We start from the raw sequence: 22546 nt of genomic DNA, 5'->3' as shown, positions 1-22546 counted from the left end.
ACAAAGGAAGTTAATCCTCCTAAGCTTTTAATCTTTTGAAGACTGTTAATCTATATAAAAGCAAATATTCGTGTCACTCACTCCGGGAGACGACGAAGAATTAAATTTGATATAAATAAATCACACTGTTTAATTCTCATGCATCAGCAGTATGAGTGAAACTTTTAGTGAGCTGTGACAGATTTGAGTAAATTTCTCAGAAATCATCATATTGAAAAGGAAGTTTGAAGTGTGGAAAACCCCAAGCGATGTACACACGCCCAGTACAAATTATCGATTTGTATGTCTCTAACCGCGGCAATAAATCAACAACGTCTCAATGTGGCGATACTTAGATGGAGCTAAGCCTCCTTGAAAGAAAGCAAGCTTAACTGACGATCAGTTAAGCTGGATTTGTGAAAGCCGGAATACATTCTAATTAGGTATTTCTAATTAACGTGTTTGAAAAAGTATTAGAACTGTAGTGCTTGTTAGCGAATTTATAACTGTAACGCATTCTACATTAAGAAATTATTTACATGGGTTTTGTATTCGATGGTACTTATTTTCGCAGAAATGTGTTTGCAGCGAAATCTGCGAATGTTAGTACCACGCCAATAAAAAGGCATTTACAGTAGTCGCATGTGTAGATTCTGAAATTTCAGAATTGCATCACGATCTATCATTCACTCACTGCACTTGAAAACTGAACATATTATTATCAGAATTCACATTGGCTGTCATGTACATGTATATTTCTGTTTTTAAGAAAGAATTTACTCCCACTTAACCCAGCACATGTTGACTAAGAGAAGGTCCATAAATCCATATCTGAAATGCCCTCACTAGTTGGCTTGTGTAATGGTTAAAAGCGCTGGCTCGGTTTGGCTCTCAAGTCCTTGATTGATGAGGTTCAAATCCATCTCTTGCTGCTTTGGTTGCCGCTGTGTCTTTAATCTGGGCGCTTTAGTCTCATCTGGGTTCATCTAATCATTAGCTTCTATAGAAAACTCTGAAAATTTGTGAGTATGGCATTAAATACCAATCAAATAAATTGCATGTACATGCAGATGATGAAAATCCTTTACTCCATGAGCAAAGTTACATGTACATACATGTACTTTTACTAGGTGTGGCATCCATGTTATAGAGTCACCTTCAACCTGAAAGAAAAGAATGTAAGCAGCTGATGTTTGACTTGATAATGCTAACTAATAATAATAATAATAATAACTTTTTTGCAGGTTTTATACTTCAGAGTATTTTTCTCTGTTTAGCCAGACCATATGCATGGAACATTACAGCTCATGTATTTATTTATTTATCTGATTAGTGTTTTATGCCATACTCAAGAATATTTCACTTATACGACAACTGCCAGCATTATGGTGGGAAGAAACCAGGCAGAGCCTGGACAAACCCACGACCCTCCACAGGTTGCTGGCAGACCTTCCCACGTAAGGGCGGAGAGGAAGCCAGCATGAGCTGGACTTGAACTCACAGCAACCGCATTGGTGAGAGACTCCTGGGTCATTACGCTGCGCTAGTGTGCTAACCAACTGAACCACAGAGGCCTCTGCAGTCTATGTACATGTATGAGATGCATTGTAAATTGGTGTTATAAGTACGTTCTATAATTGTTAACCTCATTTTTAGTTGACATCCATACAAATAATGGAAGAAAGGGATCACAGTTGGCTGCGTTTATCTTTCTCTCAACACTCGACAGTTTTGCTGACATTTGATGGGTTGAATTCATAGAGACATTACAAACAAAATAGTAGTTGATAATCAATCTATTGAGAAACACATTTACTTTTCTTTATTAAATTTTAAAAATTTTTCGAAAGCACATACAAGTCCTTGTTGTACTGTTTGAAACCAGTTTGGCTTTGTCAGTATCATATTCTCAACACTTGTAAACCCTGAGGTTAGTTGATTACAGATTTGTCATATAAAATAGGTGGGGCTGAGGAGGTTAGTGTGCCAGCGCAGCGCAAGGACCAGGGAGCCTTTCTTCAATGTGGACGCATTGAGTTCAAGTCCAGCTCATGCTGGCTTCCTCTGTGGCCGTATGTAGGAAGGTCTGTCAGCCACCTGAGGATGGTTGTGGGTTCCCCCGGACTCTGCCCGGTTCTCTCCCACCATAATCTGTCATATAAGTCAAATATTCTTGAGTATAAATAAACAAATATAAAATAGGCCTTGTGTGGATCTTCAGAATGATTAGAGTTACTTATTACACACATTTTATTTTGGACTGTGTAAACCTTTACAGATATGTGTATTACAAGCCAGTAGACCCTCTTAACCCTCCTTAATTTCTTTTTTTCTCTTTTCAGATCAAAATCTTTTGGATCAAATGTTATCCGATGTCTCATTTTTTGCTCATTTCCCTGAGGTGAGAATTTCAAAGTTGCATTTACTTTAGACAGTTCTATTTTTCGGCACAAAAGTTTTAAAATAAATGTCATCTTTGTACAACAGTGTAAAGAGCGTGTGCTTTTGTTCTATAGTAAAGAAACACAATATCAATGTATGATACAAATGTTCTTCCTGTACAATCAGGTGTGCTGCCAATGCAGACAGGTGCACTACCTGTGCAATCAGGTATATTGCCAATACAGACAGGTGCACTACCTGTATAATCACGTTTACTGCCAATACAGACAAGTGCACTACCTGTACAATCAGATATACTACCAATACAGACAAGTGCACTACCTGTACAATCAGGTGTGCCATCATTATAATCAGGTGTGCCATCTGTATAATCAGGTATGCTATGTATCAAGGGAACAATAGGGTTTGAGTGTGCCCTTAAATACATGTGTAGCTTAACATAATGTACTGTGCATATAGTTGTGTAATATGTATAGTCACAGTGGTTGTCCACGTACCTTTATGATGATCTTAGGTGATTTGTACTGGTAAGAATTGGGTAGAAATGGCTCTTGTTGATGAATCCATGAGCCAAAGTCTTCTTGCATTTATATTGTAGCATCGAGACGAGGAGTCGGACGTGATGGTGGTACTTCATGACTTTCAGACACGAAAGTTTCAGCCTCGCACACCGTTACCCGGTGAGAAGTTAGAGCCAGACATTCAGGCAATTGAGGAGGCCATCTTATCCTGTGCTGTCAAACTGAATGCGTCGATGGCGAGAAACCGTATCAAGCACAAGGTGATCTCCATTGACCATCTGTTGCCTGCTGCTGTGAGGGAGACCGAGACTAAGTCTAACATACCTGCATACTTATGGGTGAACCAGGCCAAATCCAGGTAAGGACAATTCCACAAATGTTTTGTTGAGGCAATCATCAAAAATATATTCATAGTGCATACGGCGACTGACCCTCCAAAACATGGCCTTACTCTATAGCTCTATAATAATTTTCATGCACATTTTTTTTTCCAATGTTAATTTCTTTAACTTCATTTTCATTAGCTAGAGTAAAAAAAATAAATCTCTACTGACCTACCATTTTTTTCTGATAGGATTGGGAATTTTTGAAGAAAATTTTTTATAGGGAATTTTAATAACCTTTATTATCTTATAATTATTCAGTGAGAGCCACTGATTTAGCAATTGGCAGGTTTGTTCCTCAACATAAAGCATCAATAAAAAAGAGAGGAGTAACAATGGTCATATCTTCCTAATACTTACCTGTTTGTACTTACAGTGTGGAGTCTGTAGTTGAGGAGCTTTGTCGGGACGGCTTCATTAAAGTTGCCCCTAACCAAGAGTTGACAGGACAGATGTTTTGTGTAGACCCCCACTGCAATGATGTCCTCACCTTCTCCCATGAGGCCAGAGAGGACATCTTCACCCACAACCTCACCAAAGAGGGCTGTCTTGTGCTCCAGGTAAGGACCCCTACTGTGATGATGTCCTCACCTTCTCCCATGAGGCCAGGGAGGACATCTTCACCCACAACCTCACCAAAGGCTGTCTTGTGCTCCAGGTAAGGACCCCTACTGTGATGATGTCCTCACCTTCTCCCATGAGGCCAGGGAGGACATCTTCACCCACAACCTCACCAAAGAGGGCTGTCTTGTGCTCCAGGTAAGGACCCCTACTGTGATGATGTCCTCACCTTCTCCCATGAGGCCAGGGAGGACATCTTCACCCACAACCTCACCAAAGGCTGTCTTGTGCTCCAGGTAAGGACCCCTACTGTGATGATGTCCTCACCTTCTCCCATGAGGCCAGGGAGGACATCTTCACCCACAACCTCACCAAAGAGGGCTGTCTTGTGCTCCAGGTAAGGACCCCAGGTAAGGACTCCCACTGTGATGACGTCCTCACTCTCTCCTTCGCGGCCGGGCGGGGGGGGGGGGGACATCTTCACCCACAACCTCACCAAAGATGGCTGTCTTGTGCTCCAGGTAAGGACCCCTACTGTGATGATGTCCTCACCTTCTCCCATGAGGCCAGGGAGGACATCTTCACCCACAACCTCACCAAATTGAGCTCTCTTGTGCTCCAGGTAAGAACCCCCACTGTGATGATGTCCTCATTTTCTCCCATGAGGCCAGGGAGGACATCTTCACCCACAACCTCACCAAAACCTCACAGATCCAAGAACCTCACATTATTTGAATTCTATTTACCTGGTATATAGTGCCTGCAAAATTGCCAAGTAACATTTAATTATAACCCCAATAAAATGTGTTTGATGGAGAAAATACACAACACAGACACTACAACTTTTTCATTTACATACCGCCTTGACTGTCAAATGCCAAGTAAAAAAGTACAGAAATCCACTTGATGAAACTGGCCAATTGTACATTGTGTTTACATTACTGTTTTATTGGGTTTTTTTCTCAAAATTTGTGGACATATATTACTATTGATTACATCAATAGCATACATGTATAGTAGTATACTACATCAGATGACAAGCATGTCCTTTACATGGTCATTATCTTGAAAGCTCGTAGAATACTAAAAATATTCTACGATTTGAAGACTAAATCGTAGAATATGTACATGTGCATTTATGAGTGAATCAGGGCAAATTAATCTGGTAATTAGGTTTTCAAAATTTCATTGTTGTCACATTCTATTTCCAGTGCTATTATTATTACTTAAATTGCAGGATAAATCTAGCTGCTATGGCCCGCACACTGTGAGGTATCTACTTAACGACACAGACGATGTGATCCATGTTAACATAGGGTCAGGGGCAACCACAGCTCACCTGTCCAGTCTCCTAGGCCGACGCTCCAACCACATCTGGGCATTTGCCCAGTCTCAGACCGAACAGGAAATAGAGCACATCAAAAATCTGTTTGACAACCTCAAAGTGAAAAGTATCCTTTATATTGATTCTCTATAATACCTGTATTTCCTATGACTGTATATGTAAACTAAATTATCTTAAAGGAGAAGAAAACTTAAAACCATGACACTAAGGGCTGAAAAGAGCACATTTTTTTCTATCTGGTGGTGTCTGCTGCAAAATTTTGTGATTTTTCCACACCATACGCGTAAAGTCTGAAAACGGCAAAGCTGGCATAAATCGCTGAGTCCATCTTGTCCTCCATCTTTTAACACCCTGTAATGTATGCTGGGGGCCGTGTCGTTAAAAAATGAGAGTCATTAAAACTGCCGGCATGTTCATTTGTAAACTCGGAACCTACGTCCAACATTCTGGTTTCCCGACTGTCAAGCGGAAAACGAACTGTACTGTTCGCTACCATCTGGGAAGAAGAGTTCTCCCGGAAATGTACGAACTGCACTTCGAAGGTTTCTGATGAAAATTCTCCTCCTAACACAGAAGACTTCAGGACTAGTCCTTAGGCAAAATGGAGTCCCCCACAGCGGATTTTGGCGCTGACTTTATTTATAATTTATCATCTTGAGGTACATATTAGAATTTTGTTAACGACATGCACCTGCAAGGAAATGCATACTCTTTTAAATGGTATTTGTTTGTAATTTAAGTTTTCTTCTCCTTAATTCTTTTAAAAGCTCGTGCAACTAGTATTTTGAAACATTCTTAGAGAACTATAGTGTGTAGAGAAATAATTTGCACAGAGTTATACAGCTTGTATTTTTAATTACATGCAATTTGTGGCTTGATTTCAACAATAATTTTGTTTCACTGAAAACAGTGCTTTGGTGGTGGAAAAGGTTGAAAATTTACAGTACTCATTTTACCTTATTCTGACAGTTTTTTGGGTCTCAGAAAGGTGAGGATATCTTACTGGAAAAATGTATCAGCATAAAAAGTAATATAATATGATATTACTTGCCACTTAATTAAAGTGCGCTTTAATTTTAGGCCAAATTTAGCTTACATATTAGCATTGGGTATTGTCATAGTCTATTTTTTTTCTCAAATTTTAGGGGCCTCCGTGGCCGAGAGGGTTAGCACGCCAGTGCGGTGAAATGACCCAGAAGCCTCCCACCAATGCAAGCACTGTCAGTTCAAGTCCAACTTGATCGTGCTGGCTTCCTCTCTGGCCATATGTGGGAAGGTCTGCAAGCAACCTGTGATCGTGGGTTCCTCCCACTATAATGCTGGCCGTTATCATATGAGTGAAATATTCTTTTATGCCATAAAACACCAATCAAATAAATAAATAAATCTCAAATTTTACAAAATTGGCGTGTACATAAGTCTGTCGCTTAATCATACCCCTGTGTTCTGTTGTGAGCTGTACCTGTTAAATCAGCCTGTTTTGACAGATAACTTACACAGTGTCATGGTACACAGTGTCATTTCATGCTACTCGGGAATGGTTCGACTTCCTGAGAATTGGTACGTATGTTCAATGATGTACTATCAAAAAGGATGTACTATCACATATACTTATAGGGGGGTATAGGGGGCTTCACTCATCACTTTATGCTTGAAAATTGTATAATTTACTGTTACGTAAACCTGTTATGGAAATCTGCCACAGTATAATTTTCCTTCCTCTCTGCCTTCGTCTGCGTGCAGACAGCTATTAATCCAGGCAGCTTTTTTTTTATCGGCATTAAAACGCTTGAACCGTCTGGACTGGGATAAATGAGCTGAAATAAACCAGCGCAATTCTCATATTGTATGGCTTGTTTACCTATCTCATGGTTTATACATGTGTTGGACAGATTAATTTACACCTGCTTCAAACTCGTTATGGCTACCTCATTGATTTACCTGGGCCTTATTGATCTACCTTGTCAGTTGTTACACTCAGAATGATTGATGTGTGTAAGCGGCAGGTGGTCTATAAAGACCTTTCATTTTTATTATTTCAGGTGCTAAAACTGCTGTGACTTAACACACAGTTGGATTAATTTACCACGCTCAACAATTATAAATGAAAGAAAGTATGAATTATGAATTAGGTGACGAGTCGTTAAGGTTAAGATGCTCATCTTTGAATCATTTGAATATAACAGGTGTTGGTTCATTCCAAGCCTTGGATAGGGAATTTTTTTTCAATTTTTTTTAAAATTCCCATGGTTTCATTGTTCTTTGAGCCTGAGTGGCCATAAACTATCCACAGTGGCTGTATATATTGTTCCACGTGTAGTTTATTGGAAATTATTTGCCCTCCACAAATATACACACAGCAAACACATGGAACCCACTCAGCAGGTGAGAATCTAGATGTCACATGGGCGAACATTTGTCAGATTTTGGTTTTCAGGTTTTCAAACAGTGTTAACAACATTGTCATTTTTCATAATTATACATGTATATACATTTTGACATTGAAATCATAGAATGTTGTTGTTCGCATGTTATATATAGCTTATCCTGAATCAGCTGTGGCTTTAAGTTCGGCTTTTAATGTACCTGGCAAAAGGGCGATGGTTTTCTTAAGACAGTCCACTTTCCACCACAAACAAACCTGACCACTATCATAAAAGCAAAAAATTCTTGTGTACCCAATCAAAGGGCCAACCAAATCAATCAGTGGATGGTGTTAATTTCCTTAAGGGGTCTCAGATGTTAAGATCATACCTGATCGATTCCTGGACACCTCCCCTGATGATATCCGCCTGAGGAACGCCAAGGTGGTGCTGTTATCGGCAGAGTGTAGCAAGTCTGGGGTCAGTAATCCGGTGGACTTTGTCGTCAGTGAGGGAGAAGGTGAGAGACATTCAATGTGGAATAATTGATGGGGGAGCATGCTGTGACCAAGTGGTTAAGGTGTACATAAAGACAAAAAGAATGTGTGCCTCAAATGAAAAGTGAACTATGTCTAGAAGTATTTCAGATTATTTTTAACATTTTTTTACATCTAGAAAAATAAATTATTTTCCTAGGTGAGTTTTGGAGACTATGTTTTCCAAAGGTTTTTCATATTATTTTGTAACCACTATCCCATAACCAAACAAGGGATATTCTTATGACTACTGTGATGTACAGTCACTTGGATGTGGTTTGAAAAGGTCACATTCTTTTAGCCTACTTTAAATCCTTTTTATAGCGCATAAGAAACACAAAAAAAGTAAATGAAAACAGTGTTGGGTACAGCTTTGCACGGAACTTTGAATGGCCCATGACTTTATCACATTGTTTATGTGCTCTTTAAGGTGCTTGTATTTCAGTTTCAAGGACTCAAGGTGTGGGTTCAATCCCGGCTTTGGACTGGAAATTTTTGTATTCCCCTGCCTTCAATATTTGTAGATGACAGTCTTAAGCAGTCCACAATACTAGTCTAGCCATGTGTGTTAACTTTCGTGATATTTAAGTTGTTTATACTACTAATTCTTGTCACCTGTGTTAAATATCTGCTTGCTGTGGCTAGCACGCTAGCCCGGCAGAATGACCCAGGAGCCTCTCGCCAGTGTCCCTCCTCATTGTCAATTAAAGTCCAGCACATGCTGACTTCCTCTCCAGTCGTACGCGGAAAGGTGTGCCAGCAACCTGCAGGGTCTGCTCTGTTTCCTCCAACCATAATGGTGGCTGTCGTCATAAGAGGAGAAAATTCTTGAGGATGGCGTAAAACATCAATCAGACAAATACATATGTATGAATTCTAGTGCCCTAATTATAATTTGCCAGATATGCAGTGTGGTTTTGATTGTTGATTGATCATTGATCTAAACAAGACATTGGTGATAAGTAACCAGACTGTGCCAGGTTCCATTGTCCTCTACTTTTACTTTACAGATATGACTATACTGAAGGACCTGTCTATAGGAGAAGCTGACCATAGTAAACTGGCAAAGTTAATAGCCACTCAGGGAGCTCTCCTCAAACATGCCATGAGAAGTGAGTCTGTATGCTTTATGTTAAAAATAAATTGATACTTACATGAGGGAAACAGGATATCGATTTGTTCGTACTTTAATAAAGGAAGGGAAAGTTGAAAATAAAGTAAGCATTATTGGAAAGACCATTAAATTTAAAACTGTATCTGTAAATACCTTCGGTAATGTTTTTTTATATTTAGTTTATTGAATTGTGTGCAATCAAATGTTTATATTTTATAAATCAGGCTTTATGGACAAAATGGATAATGTATAGAGTAATTTGCCCATGACATTGGCCCTAAAACAGATTTTTTAATCAAATGCCAGATTTGTTTTTTTGTGCTACGTCACACACTACATTTTATTCAGATCTGGACATAAATTTGTAGAAAAACTGTATATTTGTAAAAACTCTTATGATGCACAGTTTTGACAGCATTTGATGCCATGAAAAGAATCCTAAAAGAATTAGGAAAGGTATTTCATGCAGATATAGTTTTTTTTGTTATGTTTTTCTTGTGATTTTTATCAGAATTTTATGTTTTATTTTTTTGAACAAATTGATATATGTCTTGGTAGAGTGAGTAATCCTGTAGCTAACCAGATTAGGGCAATATTATACGAAACTATGGATCGAAGCATGATGTGAAGTTCCTCTAGAATTATTTATGGTCCATGGTTGTCTGTTCTGAAGTTCAGTACTAATATCTTTTTTATATTTCAATTTTATCATGGACTAATTTCTGGGAGTTTCTTTTGGTGATAGTGTCGAAAGTGCAAGCCATTGTTTACTGCACCCGCTCTGTCAACGCCGTGGAGAACGAGGCCGCTGTAGAGAAAGCCATTGAGTATGCAAACACAGCTCTTCTGCGTAAAGTTCCTTACAGAGTTGCGCCCCCTGTGTTGCCTTTAAGCGGAGAGGACATTGACAGTGGGAAGCTTCTTAATGGTAAATTCATTAAGGTGGCCCCATCCGACAAATCCAACGGCTGCTTTGTGGCCCTCATAACAAGAGAGGTAAGACTAATACAGGGATGTAACTCATCTTTACAACAGGAAGGTGTTTTTACAACTCTGCTAAGATTGGTCTAGAGGTATTGTTGTTGCACTTGGTGTCAGTCTGTATATCAGTATATCTATTTGTATGTAAACCCTCTATCTTGTAGCCAGACTTACCAGACTTACATTACATGTATACCTAGTCGCATATTGTTTATTATTCTTCTTCTTAGTCAACTCGTAAAATTGCAATATCTCGAAAACTGGTAAAGGTAGAAAAACCAAACTTTGGAGTTTTAATGAGGAACATATAAAGCAACTTTTTGACATCTTGTGTTGTTTTACCAGTCACATGATTTTTAGCGGCCATTTTGAATTTATCGATAAGCTAAGAAAATCTTCTTCTCCAAAATGGCTAAAACTATTGAGATGAACTTTTCATTTACAGTTTTTAGATGAATCACCCTTCCCATATTGTAAAAAAACTTTTAATTTGGTATGCAAATAAGGCCTACACTGACTAATGAACTTGGCTCAAAAGTATGTCAGTGTTTAAAACTGCTTAAAATCATTAAACAAACACACTATCTGGTGCCCCTTGATGTCACAATTACAAATTTGCAAGAATTATTTTTGTACTTTGTGTTGTTTTCATGGTATGACCAAAAAAACAATAAAAATTTGAAAAAAAACAGTCCTATGTAAATAACATGGGAACTTCGTCCTACACTGCATGAAACCATTCACATCAGTTTACCTTGGGAATGTATTCTTTCTGCCTTTTTCTCTCAGGTATCAATTTTGCAACAATGTAATCTTTCTGTCTTTTCTGTTAGCAGAAGATCAAAGCGGCCTATTCTCTATGCTAGTCTTCAGTGCTTAGTCAATTGCAAATAATGCCTGGCCGTCTAGAGCTCAAATCCAGTATATTCTTGTCCATTTCTTTTTTGTGTTTTTTCCTATTGTCAAGACATTTGTCGATTTGTCAGGCTATCAGAAGTGGTAGAAGACTCCGGCAACACTGTTGGATAACAACTTTAATTAATAAGTTATTGTTTTTCAGTGACCTTGGCCTATTTTTTCAAGGTTGTTAGGCCTCCACATCTTTTTCACGTGATCCTGCTCACATACATACATCTACACACATGTGTTGCTATGTTACAGCCTGAAGAGTACCAGGAATCTGCTAAAGATGTTTTAGAACGAGCTGCTGCCAAAGGTTTGCTGGGACCAAAACCTAAGGTTCAAACCAAAGCGAAGGAAGACAACGAAAATGGTGATGCCGATAAGAACAAGGAGACGGAGAAAAGCGATAAACTGTTACATCGACGGGTAAGGAAGCCACAGAGCAGGCTGAGTCCCTCCAGGAAGTCTGCTCCCATTACGGCCACTGCTAAAGTACAAACGCACAACCTTAACTATAAGGGCTCAGTTGGCACTGTCCTCACTGCACACCGCCCCCCACACCGTCACGTCACCCCACAGTCTGTCGTCTCGCGTCTGTACAGCGGCAAACCCAAAGCACAGCCATCCAGCGCCAAACAGAAAAATCACATCCAGGAGTACCGCAAAGTGGTCAAACACCCAGCACCGTTCCGCTGATTTATCATCTTGTGTGTGGATTCACGTTCCGAGGCATGCACACTTATGTTTAATCTTCACTTAAGATTAAAAAGAACCGTACTAAACGAGAGACACTTTATCGGTTTAAACTGTATGGTGGTGAATCAGTATAATTTCATTGGGATGTTCACCGACACTTTGTCATGAGTTAGACTTTTTACACAATGCAATTTAATTGATATAAATACCTTTGTTAAATGTACTATGTTTTATCACATATTAGTTGCCATACGTATACCTATATATTCACTTTAGGAACACTTTGTTGTGTGTACTTTATGCTAAGCACACTTTGTTGTATGTTCATGTACTTTGTGAAGGCACACTTTGTTGTATGTTCATGTACTTTGTGAAGGCACACTTTGTTGTATGTTCATGTACTTTGTGAAGGCACACTTTGTTGGATGTACTTTGCGCTAGGCACACTTTGTTGGATATACTTCGGGTTCGGCACACTTTGCTGGATGTACTTTGTGCTGGGCACACTTTCTTAGGTATACTTTGGGTTAAGCACACTTTGTTGGATGTACTTTGTGTAAGCTCACTTTGTTGGATGTACACAAACTTTGTGTATTCACAATTTACTGGATGTATTTTGTTTTAGACTCTGTTTCCTGGATCTCCTTTGTGTCAAGTATACTTATTGGATGTATTTTGTTAAGCACACTTTGTCAGATGTACTGTGTCAGGCCCATTTGTTGAAGGTACTGTGTGTGAGCACACTTGTTGGATGTACTTTGTGTTAAGTAGACTTTGTTGAAGGTACACTGTGTGAAGCGTACTTTGTTGACGGAGACTTTGCTGAATCACTTCATGACATGTTTCGTTTTTCCATAGCAAAAAATATATGATAGAAATACATATGTCGAAGTCAGAATAGTGCATAATATGTAGTTACAGGTGCTAGGTGTAGACACCAGTATTGTTTTAGAGAACCCAATATGAATGTAATTTTATTGTTTGAGACTGTATTTTTGAAATTCTCCGTCCATTTGTTTTAATTTACTCAATAGCAATTATGTTTGCAACGATGGTACAAATGTTATTACTCTCATTTTTCATCCTATTTGCTCTACAGTTCTTCAGGTAACTTACATCATATTGTAATATACCATAGTTTAACTTAAATCCATATAATGGATTGTTTAGGTGAGGCTTATTTTAAAGACTTTGTACAAAGTGACCTATTCAAGAATGTTTCTCTCTTTACAAACAGCCAGGTTTGCGGTCAGCTAGTGTGCCGGAGATCAAAAAAAGTTCACACAGGTAACATTTCACATAAAACACAAAGGTGTTTTCTGCACATTTCACATGGCTTGCACTGAAATTAACAGTAACCCTATTTTACCCATTGGCTACATTTAACACAGAACCCTTGAAATTTGATGACCCCATTTTGGCTGGAGTTGCTCCCCTTGAGTGTGCTCACATGTTATGAAGTGCTGTTTATATTTGATACCCATTTGTCCACAGGAAGAAATGTGGCAGTGCTAAGAAAAAGAAGTAATTGATATTTGGAGATTGGCGAAAAGTGTGTTGGGTATGCTACATGTTGGTTATGTTACTCACAATTACGATGTAATTAAGCACAAATTCACAGTAATTTCAAAACTGATGTTTGGGTCGTGTATTGAACACTGGCTTAAGGACACCTTTAAAGTGCTACTTGCTTCACCTTTTGTTGCAATGCTTACTTTACCAGAAGCATATACACTGTTATTTACTCTTGATCTGATCATTTAAGTGCGTTTTTCAGCATGCTTTCATTCTGATTACTTTACCTTGTGAAGTCATTAAACCTCATATTTAATTTACACACCAAATACATGTTCCTCATCAAAATATTTATTTTAGATGCATCATTTGATTTTTTGTGATTTCATTGTATCACTTTATTATCAACCTGTATATATACTGTTTTCAGCCACAGAAATCCTGATGTATACATACATATTGAAACCTATAAGATGGAGACTGTGTACCGCATGTACTTGTTGATTCCACCTTCAGATCTCTCTGTCTTTAGTGATTACAAATTACTGAACGGTTTTAGTTTTCTTCAGTGTATTAAGTTCAACTTAATACTGGTGCCTGTGATCTTTGCTGGAGTATGTTAACTGCTGATGAATTTTACCAGTATTTTCATATTTTCTTTTATTAAAACATGTAACTGTGATATTGATACTTATGTATATACCCTATTCCTTCTAAAAACTGGGACGCCTGATCTGCTCATTTTAGAAAAAATATATATGTAATTCTAGCAGGAATATTGAGTTTCTTTTTTCTTACATGGTTAGACTATCTATGAACAATATACTAGTATCTTTACTTTTCCAAAAGGCTGGTAAAGAAATGTAATATTCTACTTTCAACACTACTACTATCTGTCCCAAATTTGAGAGGAATTAGTGTATATAGACAAACAAAACTGTCTTATTTCCAGTGTTGCTATGGATACAGAGGCCTCTTGTGGGAGAGACAATCAGTCTATTTACACTGTTGTTGTTTTATGTGGAATGAGGCGAAGACAAAAAAAAAAGGTTGTTGTTGGAATCCATTGGCCGTGTTCCACATTTTGCTCATACAGTAAATTTAAGTTTTCATGTTACCATTAAAAGCTAAGCCTTTGTTCCTTTTCTCGTTATCAGACTGCAGTACTGTGACAGTTTCATGTGAACGTCTCAGTCAAATTGGCCAGTTTCAGGGCTTCACGAAAAGTATAATATTATCAGTCTACACAGAGTAAGGCCTTGAGAATATGCTTGAATAAACACCTTACAAACATACGAAAAGGTTGAAGAATTACAGTACTTAAATGTTCTTTGTGAAGATCAGTTAATTTCTGATCACAGAAACCTTACATGCGTTGGCATGAAAAGTGTCATTTTGAGTCCTGTATTTATTTCTGAAAGTGCATATTCACACACAAAAGTATAGGTGAAATACAGTATTTGTTACTCAATTTCTGATTTATGTTTTTCACTTGAATAACTTTGGCCAGGTTAATGGGTTGAGGGAACTGCACTGAGCCTGGAAAACCACATCACCCCAGGGCATTCGCTAAATCTGCTGCCTACAAAAAGATTCAGCCAATCAAGGATCCTACCAGTGGTTAACATTTCACTGTTTGTTTTCATCCTAACTTCACTGGAATTATTAAATTCCTTTTTGAAAGATAAACACGAATATATTAAAACGAATAAACAATCTGCAGCCTTCATTTAGTGTTAAGATCAGAGATATAAGACAGAGGTTCGACATGGCCTTGAGGTTAGTGGGTTTGTTCTGTACTGTGTATGCCACAGGGAGACACATGTTGTGGTACAGTGACGTAGATTGTACATACATCCATTACACCTGGCTGAAGGCAATGTTTACAAAAACTGCTTTAATACTGTTTGTGCTGTATGGATGGTAGAGGATGTGGCACAGCATTATGAGAGTCTTGAATTTGAACTCTTTGCTAAAGGTAAAAAAAAAAGTCGTACTGTACCATGCGACCTGTCAGAAATGTTAGGCAGCTATTTTGTTTGAACACATTCTGTATGCACAACATGCCTTTGGGCATCTGAAAAAAGTTTCTCAAAATGTTAGAACACAACATATGCCCCAACAAATGCATTTGTTTGAAATGTATAAAAGAATACCAGAAAATTGTGGTGAGTATAACATCTGAGGGGAGTCTTGATGGGTGTTGATGGTAGGTATGTGTTTACCTTGACAACCACGCAAGTGGACAGATGTGTCCACAACAATTGAAAATTTTATGCAGAACACAGATGGAGTTGTAACCTGGAACATGAAATCATATCTGTTTATATAGTATGTGTCAGGAAAACAGCTACCCGGTAATCATGACAACCGCACAAGTGGACAAACGTGTCTACAACAATTGAAAATTTTATGCAGAACACAGATGGAGTTGTAGCCTGGACATGAAATCATATCTGTTTATATAGTATAGATAAGGAAAAAGGCTAACTGGTTACCATGACAATCGCGAACATGGACAAATGTGAGTCACGACACATCGTCATCTGTGTATCCATGTATCCACCAAACCAAATGTTGAAAACTTGGAGTTATAGCCCGGACAGCAATACGGATGGACGTATAGACGGACAGACAGACAAAATCGCTATATTGGCAGAGGCAGATGAAAAGTGAACAAGCACTTTGGACAAACGACATGATACAGTAGGATTTTTCCTACCTTTTGAGACAAAAGATTTCGATCTCAACCTCCTTCACTCTTCTGACAAATACTTACACTGTACACCATATCCATACATATTCGTCTGATGAATGCTAAACTTTTATCCTTGTCACATTTCATAAGCATTAATTAAACCCACATCCTTGTACATACACGTGTAAATATACTATTTTTTTTTCCTAAAATTTCAACACTAAATTACTCCCTTTTCCTAAATCTGAGAGTTCAATTCATCTTTGATGATTAAAGGTTTGTTTGGAAGGTAACATGATGTCCCACTGGAAAAATCTGAGTTTCCCGAAAAAAAAATACTACTAAATGACATTTTCCCTCTAAAAGTGTATTCTTTCAGGCAAATTTTTAGAGAAAATACATTAAACAATACACTCAATAAATTCTGCTGTGTTTGACCAAAACATAACAAACAAGACTGCGACAAATTGATATAGAGCATCAGAATATCTACTGATGAAATGTTGCTATATATATATATATATATTTGTTGGTATATATTTTATATACCAACAATAAATTTAAATAATACTTGCTGTTTTGACCATATTTATTTTTGTCCATTAGGTCAAAATCAGTAACTGACCTTGGGGTCTTGTATACAAAACAGGAACACAAGTCTCTACATGTGGATTCATGGAAGACAAAGGCCTGGGGTGGATTTTTACTAATTGTTTATTTCCGTTAGCGCTGGCATTACTGCATGTGATTCTGTTTTTAGATTTTTGCCCTGACACTTGAAGCTATAACAGGCAATGCGCGTACAATACATGTCTTATATCGTGTTATGGCTGCTATGGCATATGCTGAAAAACACATCATGTTAACTGGGATAGCAGAATGACATGAAAATATTATGCAACATCAAGTGTAGAAGACTTACAAATTGTGACTTACAACGCAAGTAACATAACACAAAATCTCCTTTAACGTTTTTATGCATACGATCATGACAAAAAAAATACAGATTTATACGTTTTCTATAAATCTCATTTTTCCTTCAAAAAAAGTTACGAATAACTTGTAGGTTACAACTGAGATAACCATTACCAACAGAGCACCCTTGAAGTCTACATTTACTTCCATGTTCAAGTACTAGCTCTCATGAAATGATCTTACATTAGTGCTGCACAGAAGTTGATGTCTTCTTACATACAGGACTTACTTCTCACAACGTAGATACATGGGTAGTCTGGTGAATACCATGAAAGTAAGCTGGACTCTGAAACTGTTCATTAGTGATATATTTAACCCATTGAACTATTTAAAAAAAATTACATTTATTACATAAACTAAAACAAAACTAAACAATATGAAGTAGAGAATAGTGCATGTTCAATGCTACGAAAGCATATGGTGAATAATGCACTATCTGCTGATCTATTCTAGCACGTTGGCAAGACTAACATCTATACGTGTTCATGTGGCTTAATTTTACACTGTACAATATGCTGTCAATGGCATATATATTGTTTGGGGGGCTGTCTAAAAAATAACTGTTAGTTCACAGTTGTACACAGGCTGATTTCTTTGTCATCTCTATGAATAAACCAAACAACGTGCCAAATTTAGTAAACTTTACATAATTTCCCAGGAAATTTAACTTATTTAGCAAAAAAAAAAAAAAAACTTATCTACTTCAGTTAAATTTTGAAGACTTTTATCTTTAAAAATAACATCTATGTAAAAGATGTCTACTAATTGGATTGATTTGTATGAATTCAGAGATTCAGCATACATATTTACGAAGAAAATCTGAGGAGGAATGTTGGAGATAGGCGATAGGCATTTCCCACCAAAAACAAGGGGAAAAAAAAAAAAAAAGAAAAAAAAAAAAAAGATTTTAGATTAGTTGTAGACATTCCAGATTAGATCTACATTTACCTTTCCCCGGACATCCACAACTATGTTAAATGTATATCAGTTTAATGAACACTAAAAATAATTAGAATCTCTGCCACTAACAATTTTCAGGAGAGGTAAACATTTATGCAGCTGCTATCAATTTTATATGCGTACTTTAATATGCACCATACGTGTGTGACAAACCTTTTACTTTCAGGAGAAGAAAAAAAAAAGAACTTGTTTATGAACTTACACAAATGTATTCATCAATTCTCACATTTCAAATTATCATAATTAATCTCATACATATAAACTATGATCTACATTTGGAGATCGTAATGAATTTCAACAAATAATAAACATCCTTATAATGCCTTCTCGCAAATAACAACACAATATAATGCAAAAAACCAGCAGCTAATAGTGTTGGCGTTACACTTCTTTGTACAGATTGCATTATACGGGCCTTACACTCATTTATTTTACAACAATTCTTTGATTAATAGCAAGCGCTTATTGTGTGGTATGTTTTGTAATATGTCATCAACACTATTAAAGGCAAGAATAAACAAAAGTTGTGTTTAAGAAAAATAAAAAATATAAACAGGTTAATGATAACTTCCAAGAAAGCAAAAAAAGAGTGTATCCAAAGATAATACATAAATGAACCATAAAGGTTTTTGGTACATAATATTGGTTATCAGATGAGGGAAAAAAATACAAATAATATCACAGATGCCTTGAAAGCATGTCTATAAGTTTATACAAAAAAGAAAAAAAAAACTACAAAACTAACTAAATATTAATACCTTATTTTCAAGGGAATATGCAAAATGGATGTCTACATGACGTGAAATTCTTTTGGCTTGCGTACTTTATGAGGTACAAAGATAATCTGCTAAAATGAGACAAAATGAAAATAAACAGATCAAAATGATTATAATATAGAATACAACTGGATTTGGATAAATATTTGGTTAATGGAAATGCTAGAGTAAAGCATGTATGGATATGGTAGGCTTATCTGTATACATCGTCACAAATGTCAACTGCAACACTTCCTGAAGTGAATACAACAGGGTTCTTGAGACTATTCGTTCAAAGCAATGCCAAGTTAAATATATCTCGGTGAATACAAATTGGTTGCTGTTCACAAACTTACTAACTATTCAAAAAGACTTTTTATTATTACCCCGATAATTAAAATCCAGTTTTACAACTTAAAAGTATTACCACTTATTCAAACGAATGCACATTCATTAACTGTAAGTTAGATAAAAACCAGGGTGATGCATGGGACTATAGATTAGAATACACTGAGAAGAGGTAAAACAGTTAAACACTGAGAAGAGTAGTAAAAGCGTACACACTGACAAAAAAGATAAATGGGCAAACACCGAGAAGATGGGGAAAAGGAGCAAACATTCAGAAGAGGGAAAATGGCTTAACAAGGATTAAATCAATGGTATACAGAAATATGGAGCAACTTGGCTGAGCATAGTGTCTGACTAATCAAGGACAGATGTAACAACAAAAACAGAGACTGATTTTTTGATTGATTGATTGATTAATTGGTTGGTGCTTGACGCCATACTTGGGAATAAAAGGATATGACGTTGCATAGATACCGGAGCTTGGTTACACACATCCAAATGTCAGAGCTGTGAACGGGTACAAGTGAGCAGATCTGCATTTGCAACATCTTTACTATGCAACATAGACTTATGCAAGTCGCAATATAAAGCAAAGTCTACAAAACCCGATCTACAGTTAAAGCCTTTATCTAAAGAACATAATGCTTTTTACTAACATCAGTTTTATCATATACCAAGAAAAGCTCCACTGAATTTGATTTGCAAAGCAGTTTAGTTCTGTAAATAGGATTATTAGTTTCAAATCTACTTTCTCTCCCCATCAATATCAAACACATAAATTCAACTACGGTTCAACATATGGCAGGACACAGTAAATGTTTTTTTTATGCAGTAATACTATAAATAACAAATATGTAGTGAACTCTACTACATTTTCGACGGCTTCAATAAAATGACATCTCTAAAACATCAGTAACAAGCATAAAAACTTTCTGATCTTAAAACATTCACCAAGACAAGAAATGTATATCCTTCTTACCGTACATAAGTAAACATGTCTCTTGATGATGGAATAATAAATGATAAAGACTTACAAATGCCATGATTTTCAAATACACTACAAGAGACTGGTTTTAATTATCTCTAGGGCATGTCAATTTAGGCCAAAAAAATTCCAGGCAGCCTGGACCAAGTCTACATAATATTGTTATTTACTGTTCAATAATTTATAAAAATTGACATTTAAAGACACACAGTGTACACCTTCTTTGTAAATTAAACCGCATTCACAAGTTTGCCAGCATTTTTTCTGTGTTCACAACAACAGCTCACAATGGAATAGTCATAGTAACAATACAAAAACCCACTGGAATGCAACGATATGTTCACAGATTAATCCTGTACCCTCTTGACCTTGTTAAACATCTCCTGAATCTGTGAGAACATTGGGAAACTTTAAAGAACAATAAAGCGAGAACAAAGTCTTGATAGGCTGTGTATGTGCGGTTAACAACTGTAGCCGACTACATCACATGTGTAGCACAGGTCCACATCAAAGCATTACAACAACAGCAGAGGCTCCACCGAGCTTGCAAACTGATTGGCTAGTACATAACTTATGCTGCAGATGTCTGATTGGCTAGGACTAGCCTGCTTGATGCTGATAGGCTGTGGCTGTTGAGGGGGCGTGGCCTCTCTATGTGCACTTGGGCTGGGCTTTAGTGATGGTTCCTAGCACTGTCTGTACGCCCTGTTTGATGCTCGCTCCAAGTCCCTACAACAACGGCAATAACACAGACAAAATCAGATATCACATCTGAAGCTCAAAGCATCACTCTGGATAAACCATTCAAACGTGTAATTAACTGATGGCTGGTATAACTTTATAACCCTACAATATTAATTTTAAGAAGTCTACAGTGGGTGGGGAAAAAGGCGAATTACTCTGTAATAACAAGTTCTCTTTATACAATTCACCGCCTGGCCTACCTAGCATGTTATTGTCAATTTACAGGTGGTCTTGGGTCATATACGTGAAATATTTTTGAGTACGGCGTAAAACCCAAGTCAAATGAATAAATCACACAAAAAAAAAACAGTTAATGAGACAGTTCTGCATCACAGAATCAGTGAATGTGGGCCTTTTCTGATGATGTTCCTAAAATACACAATTAAAAACATGTATTTTCTTTAAACTGTCTTTGAACTAATACTGAATGTCTGAATGTTTCTTCAGCCACCAACCACTCCCTTATTTGTGACAAATCGCTTCTGAAAAATTAGTGCTTAAGCAACAAAGGTTGAGGTTTCTTATTTACTGTGTTGAGAAATACAAGATACTATCAAACAATATTGTTATGCTATAACACTTCTTAGATAACTCTTTTGCTATGTTAGTCACATAAAAAAAACAGCCTCTGAGAAGTTCAGAATTGTTTTTTTCCTGGCAAAAATTTGGATTTGTATACATGAAAGCGAACAAGTTCTTAAGATATCAGGATACATAATTGATTCTGACTGGCTGAAAGTGGAGTTGTCCTTGGTTTTAACACTCCAGCTTTGGTCATGCTTGGATTAATCTGCCATACTCAAAATTTACCTTAGGCTGTACACAGCCTGGAATTGCCTATTTCTCACATCAGCCATTCACAATCGATTCTCTATCTATGTACAGTACATATAAAACCTTCATGCAGAGTTCATTTATTTTTTTCACTGGTGTTTTTAGTGAGAGGAAGGTAAAACCTATGTCCATGTGCAGGTTGCTGGAGTTATCATTATATCAGTTATCAGTGCGCAGTTATGATGGGAGAGGAAGTCCTCATGAGCTGGACTTGAACTCACAACTAATCCATGCCAATTGTACACATCACGATTACATGCATACAAAACAAGCATTAACTGAAGAGAGGACAGATGAGTTGATTAAAACAGTACATAAAGTAGAAGCAAACATTTTGTGCAAACCAAACGCATACATTTACATGTGCTGTTTAGTTCAAAAGATTGCTGTATTACCCAAATGTAATCCCCACATTCTGTTGGTGGAAGGAACATCCATATATATATGTATTGCAAAATGATCAGTTTATATTATAGTGTTTCAGCTTACGTTTTTTAAAAAAATTTATGTAATGATACTGAAATCAAACAAGGCATTCAGAGAATCCCACCAGCTCGCCTGCTGTAGCTGTCAACTAGACAATGGAATCATTGTGCTGTGGTGGTAAAGACATCATTGTGGGGAGTTCGTGCTTAAAATGTTATGGCCAAGTGGGGTGTTAGAATACCAACTAGCTGGTGTGGTCTTTGATATGCAAATTGCTTCCCATGATTGGCTGTTCCTTTGATTGGCTGAGCAAATACTCAGCTAACAAGAGTCGCTGTCTGCGTGGATGGTCTGTCACAGTTTAGGAAGGCACATGTATTGGCCAGTGTCATATGCTCCTAGTACTAAAACAGATGTGGAAAGCTTTCAAATCTGGTCTAGTATCTAGAGAGACAAAAAGCTTATCAGGTTTTTGCATAATAAACTGTAGCCCTACAAGAAAGGCTTGTAGAAATCCATAT

General features: G+C 37.2%; 2 protein-coding genes across 9 annotated transcripts in view; one reads left to right on the top strand and one right to left on the bottom strand.

The window, feature by feature from the left end:
* Nucleotides 1–14743, top strand: part of LOC135473143 (putative methyltransferase NSUN7) — a 29238-nt gene extending 14495 nt beyond the window's left edge. The window contains exons 3-11 of one of the 2 annotated variants that reach the window (XR_010444589.1): nt 2322–2380; nt 2981–3261; nt 3663–3846; nt 5085–5298; nt 7932–8075; nt 9102–9203; nt 9951–10201; nt 11348–12161; nt 12197–14743. Coding sequence is in view for 1 of the 2 variants with exons in the window: in XM_064752977.1 (XP_064609047.1) it covers nt 2322–2380; nt 2981–3261; nt 3663–3846; nt 5085–5298; nt 7932–8075; nt 9102–9203; nt 9951–10201; nt 11348–11785 (1673 nt within the window). In the remaining variant the exon portion in view is untranslated. Of the gene's footprint in view, nt 1–2321; nt 2381–2980; nt 3262–3662; nt 3847–5084; nt 5299–7931; nt 8076–9101; nt 9204–9950; nt 10202–11347 lie in introns of both variants that reach the window. The other variant, XM_064752977.1, reaches the window with a different exon arrangement.
* A 3134-nt stretch (nt 14744–17877) lies between these two features.
* The window catches only part of LOC135474130 (protein Fe65 homolog), a 99478-nt gene continuing 94809 nt past the window's right edge, over nt 17878–22546 (bottom strand). For all 7 annotated transcript variants that reach the window (XM_064754150.1, XM_064754154.1, XM_064754149.1 and 4 more), the window contains one exon: nt 17878–20750. Coding sequence is in view for 1 of the 7 variants with exons in the window: in XM_064754154.1 (XP_064610224.1) it covers nt 20673–20750 (78 nt within the window). In the remaining 6 variants the exon portion in view is untranslated. The remainder of the gene's footprint in view (nt 20751–22546) is intronic.

The sequence above is a fragment of the Liolophura sinensis genome, chromosome 8, assembly GCF_032854445.1.
Source record: "Liolophura sinensis isolate JHLJ2023 chromosome 8, CUHK_Ljap_v2, whole genome shotgun sequence".
NCBI classification, from domain to species: Eukaryota; Metazoa; Mollusca; class Polyplacophora; order Chitonida; family Chitonidae; genus Liolophura; species Liolophura sinensis.
The sequence above is the reverse complement of the archived record's forward strand: the minus strand, read 5'-3'. Positions and strand labels throughout refer to the sequence as shown.